This window comes from Glandiceps talaboti, chromosome 2 (genome assembly GCF_964340395.1).
Source record: "Glandiceps talaboti chromosome 2, keGlaTala1.1, whole genome shotgun sequence".
In the NCBI taxonomy this organism is placed as follows: domain Eukaryota; kingdom Metazoa; phylum Hemichordata; class Enteropneusta; family Spengelidae; genus Glandiceps; species Glandiceps talaboti.
The window spans coordinates 21681140-21692724 of NC_135550.1; the positions used below are offsets into that span (position 1 = coordinate 21681140).

The 11585-nt window shown below is 34.9% G+C and overlaps 1 protein-coding gene across 1 annotated transcript; it reads right to left on the reverse strand.

Annotated features, from left to right (window-relative positions):
* Positions 1 to 621: 621 nt before the first annotated feature.
* Positions 622 to 11487, reverse strand: LOC144453568 (DNA polymerase alpha subunit B-like). Its single transcript, XM_078144888.1, has 15 exons — positions 11394 to 11487; positions 10054 to 10178; positions 9468 to 9556; positions 8353 to 8410; positions 7773 to 7885; positions 7036 to 7226; positions 6048 to 6136; positions 5530 to 5748; positions 5132 to 5296; positions 4516 to 4554; positions 4072 to 4151; positions 3221 to 3323; positions 2629 to 2741; positions 1512 to 1698; positions 622 to 985 (listed from the first exon to the last, which is right to left on the reverse strand). Exons 1-15 carry the CDS (start codon positions 11479 to 11481, stop codon positions 827 to 829), a joined length of 1818 nt encoding a protein of 605 aa, XP_078001014.1. The 5' UTR covers positions 11482 to 11487; the 3' UTR covers positions 622 to 826.
* Positions 11488 to 11585: the final 98 nt, after the last annotated feature.

Sequence of the window (11585 nt, forward strand, 5' to 3'; positions counted from 1 at the left end):
TGTGTGTGCACGCACAGGCTGTAAATGACTAATTAAAGTCAAAAACCACCAGGAAGGGTAGGCAAGCGAATCAGATTCCGAAAATGTATGCAAATATGCTTAGTAACAAGACCACGCCCACAGCAACAGCCAAATACAGTTTTCTGTGCCATTGGTGCTATTTTACTATTTTCAACATGCGTATCATCCAGACTTCCAAAAAAGCTGTAAGGATTGAGGACTTGCATCATCTAGCTGTAGTTTTGATAAAATTACCAATGAAAACTGTGTTTTATTATATTTTGGTTCAATGAAAATCATCAATAACCACTGTATAAGAACCTTCTTGTAAAAGGTTCCAGCAAAAACTTCTGTTAAAATAAAGGTATAATTCTACTGTCAAAATCAAATGTTTATTTTCAATGGTGTTTGTAGGAAATACAAAGTCAAAGATATGAGCAGCTATTATACCAAGTACATTTATATTGTATTTTCATTATTGGCATATAACGTTTTTAATTACAATGCTGTATAAATATTAATACCAGTAAATATGATAATGTAGAATGCACTCTGAAGTACCGTCTTCACAGATTCTCTTCGTAAAATGCTGTGGAGTTTCACAAACGTTGATGCCATCAATCTTAACAATGGGAACTTTGGTTCAAAGTTCAAAACATGCGATTTTATTTCCCATGTTCAAGATGGAGAATTTAGTTTGAAGTTTTGTCACTCATAGTTTTCCCTCCACCTCTCTTCAAGACCATAAATAAAACAGTACATATTGGCATTTTTTTTCTCTTTCTGTGTGTATATATCATGGACATTTTGGACATAATGTTTTTGTTTATAATTTGATGATTTGTGCTTTGGTTTGCTGGGCAACTCGGGCACTTTCACCAGTTTTACTGGTTGTCCTGGGCTGGATCAACAGTTTACTATATGTACCACCAGCTTGACCTTTGGTGAGACGACCAGGGTTGATACACACACAACCGACAACATCCTGTAGAAAAGTAATAGAAACAACAATTTTACTTATCAAGTGATCACTTTATTTCAATCTCCACTTGTCTGACACTGACTGTACATCCAACTTATTATCTGCAGCATTTACTGCACAGTTTGTAACAATTTAAATTCAAAGAGTAAGCAACAACACCAAAAGTGGTCTTGATTTCAAGGAAATATTAATTGACCTTGTCTCCTTTAAATCACATATTACCCTTGTTTCATTTGAAGGTAATAAACACTTGTGAGTCATGAATATTCAATTTTATTGCATGTTATTACAAATAAGTCTAATGATTCCTATGAGACAACGTATGACCATGACAAAGACATCTTCTGAACAATGAATGACTATATTTCAACTTGGTGTTTCATGGCATGTAATGCACATACATTGTGATGTAAAATCATGAGATGCCTCACTAGAACCCAAAGTTTTCGAAAACACCCTTATTTCCTGGCGTGGCATATCCCTTTAAAACATAACATTTTCATGGGTGAACTAAAACTGCTCTCCTTACCTTGATAAAGAACCTGAGATCTGATGGCAGTATGAACACATCTGGTGTGATTTGCATCTTAGCAAACTGTTCAAAATATTCATAATCTACGTTCATTTCTTCAGCAGGTGGATATAGTGGATAGTAATTATGCTGTGTTAAAGTGTGTTTACATAGTCTGGCCAGCCTATCAGATCCAGCTACAGGCCTAAAAGAGGAATCCGTTCAAATCGATTGGTTGTTTGGCAGTAAAACTGTATGTTAGTAAAAGTTGGAAGAGTGCCTAGCAAAGGTTAGTCATTACAAAACCATACCCCCTCCTCCCTCCAATGCAACAATGATTGTGTGGTATTGCAACATTTTTGACAGAAATAGGAAAATGGTGTGAAAATGCCATGGTTTAATATAGACATTATACACGAAGGGAGATTTCAAAATCCCACTGGCCAATAAACCTTACCTTGTCAGATTGCATCAAACATCCAGAACATTGAAAGAAGTCTAAGAGATATGTATACACAACATAATTAAACAATAATGTACGCCCTCCCAGCCCATAATGGACGAAAGCAAACTTAGAACGACATAATGGGCGAGGCGACAGCCGAGCCCATTATGGAGTGCAAAGTTTGCTTGAGTCCATTATGGACTGGGAGGGCGTACATTATTGTTATTATTTTATAGTTTTGCCAATTCCAGTGAATTCGTAGACCGAGAAACGCAAAACAATGTATAATATACACAGCGCTGAACATCGTCTGCCATGTTTGGCCCGGAAGCTGAATACTAATCATAGCGACACACGTACGTACACGTACACACACATATACACTTCAATGAACTGCTGTGAACACAAATTTGTTTCATGAATGCGTTGTATTTTTAAACAGTGGAAATGACAATCATAAGTAACAACATATATTTCGAAAAAATACCTAGTCGTATGAAGAAACAGAATAAATAAGCTTGTATTGTTATGCTCGTTCCGGGGCCGCGATGCCCAATAACGGAGTACATTATCAGTAATAATGTACAGCGATGACGTCACAAAATTCACTGGAATTGGTAATGCTATAATATAATATATGTATAATCCCTTCCAGTCCCATAAAATAAAACAAAAACAATACACACGTACCATGAAATCTCTTCAGCTCCAAGGTGAAATAAAATATCCGATGCTGTCAGTCCAACTATGATACCATTGATATTAAGCGTACATGGGTCTGATACAAAATGTACTCGGTCAAGCTGAGAAAGAACATACAAGGAAGATTAACATCTTAGTAAGAGTAAAGATTCTTGTTTTTCAGAGTCAGTCAATAATAAATGCCAATTAAAACTAGCGAAGAGCAAATCTCATTTTGAGTAAACATTAACTCCCGATTACAATACTTTTTTCAACTCTACCACTCACAAGCATACAGCTGCACACACCATATATTCATATAAATATCAATTTGGAACAAAGAACTGAGCAATGTAATGTTCAAGTATCATAATTCCTGTACTTCAGAACTAATGATACCCACATCACCTGTTTATAATGTACTCTACTACTCAGTATCCTTATTTCTATAGTGACAGAAACTAAGTTTGTGTGTTGTATAATCATCTCATTCTCAATACATTTCTCATCTTGCAGTCACTGAATTTGTCTCTTTTATTAGACAGGAATGCATAAATTTCAAATGTAGCATTGACAACATCCTGACTTCATCAAACTGTACCTGTTGTTTTGGGAGATCTTTCACCTGGTAAGGAGGCTGTGGGTAGACATACTCATGGTGAACATCACGCTGGGATGGTACAAAGACCAGCTGTGTTTTCAGTCTGAAATATAAAGTACATGACATTCTAATTGTTGCAATAATTTGGAAGATGATTCAAACAGTTTTTGTACTCATGGACTGTAGAAAGTATCAAACATGCAAATAGCTCTGTAGTAACTCATATTGTGAAGACTGAAAAGCACCGAGTTGTCTTGTATAGGGCAGAAAACAAATCAAGATTGATGGGGTGGTGCAAACAAGGTTATGAAGATATTTATCCAACTTTAGAAGCTTAGGTAAACCTAACATGACTGAATGACTTCAAATGTCTCTTTAATACATCGTTTGATATGTATAGTTTCTACATTCTACAAGACAGGGTGACATCAAATACAGTCACATGTGTCTCTTTAAGACTTCTAAAATCATCGACCATTTGATTATACTCTTATAATACAAACTACATACGAAAATGTATGGCCATTGGGTACACTGCCATTAGGTAACAAGCCATACCAGTCATGGTTATAGAGAAATTTCACAATTCACATTTTAGGGTTGATGCTGATGATGCAAATAATCTTGTTAGATTAGTCTTGAGAAACACAAATAAATAGAAAATGATATTGAACTTGGGATAAAACAAAACTGGTCACATGCCATCTAATAAACTATGAGGCAAACCCTTGCACACTATGTACAAGAAACAGCTAACTACATTGGATATCCTAATCCATTGTGGTTCTATACACAGATGACACATGTTAAATTCAGTGATAGATATATTCAAATTATGTTTGTTGACTTACAGTGTGGTACTTTCTACTATGGTGTGTATTATTCTCAGGAAGAACTCTTCATAAGTTAAATCCATTCCATCCATACCATTCTGAAGGGTAAACAAGATTTGAGATTTAAGATTTAAATTCAATGCCACTAGAATTCAATTTGAATATTACCAATATATTTGCCAAAATTCCTACCATGGAAAAACTAGTCAATTCACTGGTCAATAACATCAAAGATCCCACAACCATTAGTAAATGCACATCCATGTGTAGACACAGACACAGACACAGTGTGCCCTCTAAGCCAATTTGACGCGCCACTGGCACACACAATTTCTAGTGACGCACCAAAATTTGGTGTTCTCCTATCTCTTACTATGTGGCGACTCACAAGAAATGTCAATTTTTCTCATTTTGACTCATAACAACAAAATTTGGCTACCATTAGAGGGTTTGAAAACTCACCACAATTTGTTCATGTCTGCTGTCAAGGAATGGACCAAACTGTTGAAGTAAAGTTGATTATTAGATCTCTTGTACTTTTAAACCCAGTAAAGGTACATGTGACAATACAAAGATAAAACTATATATGGTATATGAATAGGAATCTGCAGTAAAGAAATGACACTGGGAGGCAATTTATTATATTATACTTCACAATATGCCAGTCTAGTAGTTTTTAAGAATCTATTGGCTTTCTCCACAATTATTCAGTATCTCTGCATACCATAATGGGTTGACATGTGGTGGTGTTGAACCAAACAGAACATTTTTATCACAGGCATCGATAAAGTAACTGCCAATCTTGATGCATTACAAAAGGAGACTGAGCAGTTTTCCTTGGCAACTGATAAACCCACACATCTTTGTTCTTTTTAAACTAGGCATTATATTATTATTATTATTATTATTATTATTATTATTATTATTATTATTATTATTATTATTATTATTATTGTAGGCATTTTTATGTCATTCAACATAACAGAATACAAAAGCCATATTCACACAGGATTTCTTATGTCATGAATGTGGCAAGGTATAAAAATACCTTCAAATGAAATTTATTGCATGTACTTACAAAAATACAGACATCAGGTTTTTCTTTCAGTAAGACTTGAATGAAGTCCATAAGAGGGTCCAAGCTGAGACTGTCTGTTGTAAAATATGGACCAGCAGTTGTAAGTATATGAAGAGGTTTGCCTGCATCTCTGGTTTCTGGATCACTGAATGGCAATAATACACCCTGAAAATATGACAAAAATATATAACTTATCTTGTATGTGATATACTACATGTTTGCATAAACATTCTATGGCCAGGAAATTGGGACTATAAATGGATGCCATCACCAAGGAAACCTACATTTTCTACCAGAGTTGTTTTACTAGTTTTGCACCAGTGCTGCTTAAACTTTGACTATGATAATTTGACCTGGGAACAGGGACCTAAACAAAGGTCATCTCCTAGGAAACCTACCTCATAGAGTTTATTGGCAACTAGTTTTGCACCAGTACTGTTTATTCCTTCCACTGTGATAATTTGACCAGGAAACAGGGAATATTCCTTCAGACTACTGAGTAACAAAGACACTCTTTTCCCGGCTGAAGACTCCACTGAACCTTCCAGCATCACAGACTGGGAATTCATCCTTCCGTTACCATCACAACAAACACGTCCTGCCACAGTGATAGTTTCCTGTGATTGGATAAAGACCAAGCGGTGAAGATAGATTATATAATCTCTTTTAACAGCTGTTATATTTTACAAGAACTTGGACCTCAAGAGGCTTAAATCTCCAAACCTTGTCTGGAAGTCTGTAGTTAACTTATCAGCCAAGTATTTATTGATACAATGATTAGCATTCTGGACATGCAGATCTCTAAATGAATTCATTCATTCATCAATATCTCAACTGTTGTGAACTAAAAATTATCCAAACCTTTGACATCAAAGATATTGTAATCTATCAATGGATGTTAATTACATTATCATACCTGGAGAGGAAGTGCAACATGAGACAGGTTTTCTATCACATTAGCATTCTGTAATTCATAACCCAAATCTTCAATTATATCATTCAAAACTATGGAAAACAAGACAAAAAATTTGCATGAATTATGATAATTATGATAAAAAAACATTGCAAGTCATAATCTACAAGAACACCAGTGTGCCCTCTAAGCCACTCACCACTGACACACACAATTTCTAGTGACACATCAACATTTGGTGTTCCCCTATCCCTTACTATGTGGTGACTCACAAAAAATGAGTTTTTATCATTTTTGACTCACAACAACAAAATTTGGCTATCATTGGAGGGCACACTGAAGAGCATATACCCTTTATTATTAATATGACAAGAACACAGGTAAGTAAGGTATGTCTGCTTCTTTTTGTTCACTCTAATGACAAGATGTTATCATCTTTGTGTAGAAATATTTAATGCTAGGTAACTAAGCCAATAACAACAAAAATTGTTTCTGGTCAGGACATTTTGTCTAAAGTGGTGTGAGGATGTGATTCTTTTTTAATTCTAAACAAACCTGTCACTAAATCTACTATTTATGACAGTTACTGTTCTTTTTATTTAGTACTTTAAAGCAAGTGTGTATGTGGGACAGATGTCATTTGCTTGTTCTTGATTGGCTCTGCAGTTGTCTTCACCGAAGTAGGGAGGGTTTTTTTTGTGCTCCCCCTGGATCTGTTGACTGCATGGGCTAAAGACACACACACAAAAAAGAGACCGATTCGGGGGTATTTAAGTGATGCGCGTGCTGACCAGAAACAATTCTCTTTTTTTGGCCTTATAATGACATTATAAACACAAAATGTTTGAATAGGACAACAAATAGCAAATTGTACAGTGCTATAACAAGATTACAATGTCATTATGGAAAGAGGCTGATGCAAAACAACATTGATATCACTATCATTTACTTGCACAAAAATCTGAATTTATCAAGTCTGCATATATCATACCATGTGCTTTATCTGTATATTTCTGAAACATATATTTAAAGTTTGTTGTTACTGCATTGTCTCTGTCGTACACCTCTACTGTACAGTTATCCGGACCACATCCCTGCCAGGTGTTCACTGTCATCTCACCAAATTTACATACCACCTCTCCTCTGTTACTACGACTGGTGTATTTCTGTGATGGCGTGCCTCTGTCGGAAAGAAAATAATACAAAGTCCTTTCTTAATTCTAATTCCACAACATCATAATTATGAGAAGAAATTTGACAGTAAATCACCATACTTGGCAGATAAACATCATGATTCCATACAGCTCAGAGTACATGTTGTGACCAAAAAAGTAAGTTAATATTAACAGTTAGTTGCTATCCGAGTCTGATGAACATGTCACCAAAACTTTTGTCTGATAATTTTAGCTGAAAGAAAAAGTTGTTAGGAAAGTGAAATCTACACAGAATCTATTACTTATATGTACTGGCTCATACTAATATATTATTAACACATTTGTTCAAACACAATCATCAATGTACCTTCCCATTATTTCAAGTTTAGGTTACTTCAAAAAGAACAATAAATAAAAAAAAATCTGTTTTCTTTTGTCTTTCCCTTTCTGGTTCATGGCTATGAATGTAAACAGCATTCACCCAGAAAACAGTGATAGGGTTGTGGTCATTGACAATTATTTTTTGAAATCATAGAATGGAAGCCTTAACTCTGTAATGATTTGGCGTACTTACACAGGTGATGGAAGTGATCCTGGTGAATATGGAATAGAAGGACTTCCAGTTATACCAGTTACTCTTTTATTAGTGACACTCTCTGGTGTTGTGTGCAGCCTTTTATTTTTACCCTGTCAAGAAAAATGTACAAATTTATGTATATCTCAATATGAACTATTTTAGAGAAAATGGAAATTGAACTTGCACAAACTATCCCTGGAGTAAAAGTATGAAGTTCCAATATCATAACTATAAAATATCAAACACTTCCTAATTACATTTAACATTATTGTTGTCAATTCCACCATTTCTTTCTGCTTCAATCATAAATCAACAATCTCATCGATAACTTTTCAGCGGTTGTGAAATTGAAATATGAACATTGGCAATATTACAGTTATTTGCAGTTTCTCGTGTGTATCATCATCATCATCATCAATGTAGTATAAACTTGCTGGTTGGAATTACCGTCTTTGGACTTGGCTTTCCCCTGATGTACCTACACATGCACCCATACTTACACACCCATACATAACTGATGAGTGAATATGTAACTGATGAGTGATAAGGCCTAATTGGTATAGTTACATAAACTTACCTTTGTAGCTGGTGTGGAGTATGCATTCAATAAATCTTCCGCATCACTTCCATCAATACTATATGCATAGTGTAAGGAATATACAAGGAAGTCATGTAATGTATTCTGTATGGTCACAATGTATTCAGTCAGATTTGGCAAATTACAGAAACAAAATGTGTGTATGTTAATATAGTGTTTCTTTCCTGTACAAAGTTTGAAAAAGATTGACTTAGTCATAGCTGGGAAACAAACTGGAATTCATTCAGAATCTGTAAGCCCCCTCCAGGATTTATTCAAATGGGCTACAAGTAGTATGTGATGTGTTAATAGAGAGGTTTAGATACACGTTCGAACGCGTACGTCTACGGGAGCATGATAGTGCAGGCGTACAAGTAATGACGCGTACAAAATTGTGTTTAGTTATGCGTTCTAAACACAAACGTGAAAAATAGTGGAAAGTGAACGTGCACGTTGACATCTTCTTTCCAGAAGGCCAGACACGTCTTTGTTTTCTAAATTTGTCCGTAGTTTTGCCATTTTTCCTGCAACTACCCAAACCAAAAACCAAACAATTAGTTTAACGTTACGCTTCCGAACTTTGATATAAAAAATACGCCTTTGAATCGAAGAAAATGACAAAAACTCAACACGTATTTACAGATACGTGTAGACCGCCATTTTGACGTAGCGTCGTTTGATACAGAACGCCTGAGTTGCTTCGAATCACGTGACTATGACGCTACACGTATAGAACACACGTACATACGCGCATCTAAACCTCTCTAATATCAGTAACTTGTTCCCCATACAGAAGATGGATACCAGGATGTCTTATGGGTATTGTAGATACCATGATAAAGTACTGACTTTAGGATGGCAACTATACCTGCAGTAATCATTGCAAAATGTTCATCAACTTCCCATGTTAAGACTATGTTCAAAGAAGCAATATTCCTTTCAACAGAAACATTACATGCATATATCGCTATGATTTTGGCACCTACAGCATATCGGTGTTCTAACAATAAGCGACACAAGTTTGCTCTTTTACCATAAAGCATTTCGATCAAATTCAACTGATCATATCAGTATTTATAACTTAACATTTAGATCTATAAGTCTGGTAAGGATACAGTACTTCCATGGAACTGATGTCATAAACTCTCTGCTTCTCTCTCTTCACATTTGGTGTTTTATGCTTCTGTGACTTTCTGCTCAGTTTCTGATAATGGAAAGAAGAATTTTATTAGTTATCATCATATTTTTTTCAAAACTTCATCATATTTGTCTAAGAAGTTAAAAATTTGCTTCTCAGTTGTAGCTGAGGCTTAGTTTTGAACTGTCTCACCTATACGTACGTTTACACTGAAAATGTATATGTAAAGCATGTTGCACAGGTTCGGTTGCTACATCATACATGTATAATAAGCTGAAGAATCTTTCAGACTTTCTGGTTTGTCAACCTAACTGTGGCACACCATCCTCCTGATGCTAACAATGGACTGCTGAACTGGTGCTGCCATAACCTGGTGGAGCACTATTGCCAGCCCAGTCTTAGTCCTGTTGGAAAGCATTCTTTGAGCTGTACAGTATTTTGTTGTAGCCAATTTTGAACATCAATTATCACCAACAACCTGCAGCACACTGTGAAAAGTATGTTGTTGTATGCAGACATGAGTTCAACATTAATACAACAAACCAGTACTATTATATACATACCTCTCTTTCAAATTGCTCCACAGACTCCATGGACAAGGATACATTTTTATGTGTATGTGAAAAGGCTACCCATTCATCAACCAGTGATGAACTGTCAAACCGGAATATCATACATAACTCTTTCACTGTTCATTGAAAAAACACAATAATTAGAGGAAAGTCCAACCTAATGATAATGTAACTTAATAACCAATTACATGTCGATATATGTTATGATAACAATACAGTTTATTATCAAATGTGAATTTTCAATTCCAATTTACATGTGCATGTGTATCACCATCACTATTGCTAAAGCATAATGCATATGTCGAATACTTATGTAAATAGATTTGTCATGATGCTTGGTATGTATGTTCAAATAGTTGTAACATGGTCAAGGACAAAATAAACTCAGAACATATAGATTATTTAAAAATGACAATACTTTTGAGAATTATTTAAATATTATTTACAGATTTTCATTTCAGAAAATTGTTATCTTAATTTAGAAATTCAGTTAGGAAGGAGATCACCAAAGGTTCCTTTTGATTTAAGATATTGTAAAAGATGTAATTTAGGTTTACTAGATGGTGAGTTTCATTTTATCTTAGACTGTCCAGTACACTATATTCAAAGGAAAGTGGGATAAACAATAAAATTGAAAAACATTTTTCTTTTATTAAAATTATGACCAATCATCATGCTCTATGTAAATTTTAAAAAAAAATGTTTATAATTTCTTTTTAATATTTTATGAGAATTCTTGCATTGTTACTGTTTAACAGTAAATTTGTTGTTGTTAGCATTTACCATACTGTACCCATTGAAGGTAAAGTAGTGTATTAAGTTGTTATTATTATCAAATGAAATAAAAAATGTTTGAATTTGGTGAAGTTTTTTACACAAGTAGATTTGGAAGTTATTTACAGTTGTAATGGATCCATCAGCACTGCATGTGTTTCTAAATTACGTTTACATGTCAGATGCTATTATAAGTGTACAAGTCTTACTGAAAGTTTCACAGACACGGAAAATACACTTTCCTGGACTGCTAAAAATATGTCAGCTAGTAATAACAACTCTCCAGTACCAGATACCCAAGGCTGGAATGGTCCTCGACACTCCATTCACATCGAGTTGACAGTGTTAAAGTTATAACTTTCACAATCACACAATACAACCTTAACTTCAGTCTAGTCACAGCTATCGAGTTGACAGTGTTAAAGTTATAACTTTCACAATCACACAATACAACCTTAACTTCAGTCTAGTCACAGCTAGCTGGCTCGGCTGTTATTATTGTCCCCAAACATGTCGGCACTGGGTACGGTGTACTCGTGGATGTAGTGATTACTTACGCTTATCAACTAATTCAGCATCATTCAACTCTATGTCAAACATAGAGAAATCTTCGGCAAGATCTTCTGCGGACACTGAAGTGCTCATCTCGACTAATATTCACTTCAAAAAATATTGCAAAATGAAAATTATTGCAACTAGTATTAGTAGTATTATTAGTAACACACACGAAACTTCCCCGCCAAAGTTTT

Bases quoted from the DNA above. Each gene is read 5' to 3' on its own strand.
- LOC144453568 (XM_078144888.1), bottom strand. From the start codon at position 11,481: ATGAGCACTTCAGTGTCCGCAGAAGATCTTGCCGAAGATTTCTCTATG. The intron at 8,411-9,467 runs GTATCCTTACCA...CTATGCATATAG, and splicing joins ATCAGTTCCATGGAAGTACT to TATTGATGGAAGTGATGCGG. The intron at 7,886-8,352 runs GTAAGTTTATGT...TTTTCTTGACAG, and splicing joins ACTCCACACCAGCTACAAAG to GGTAAAAATAAAAGGCTGCA.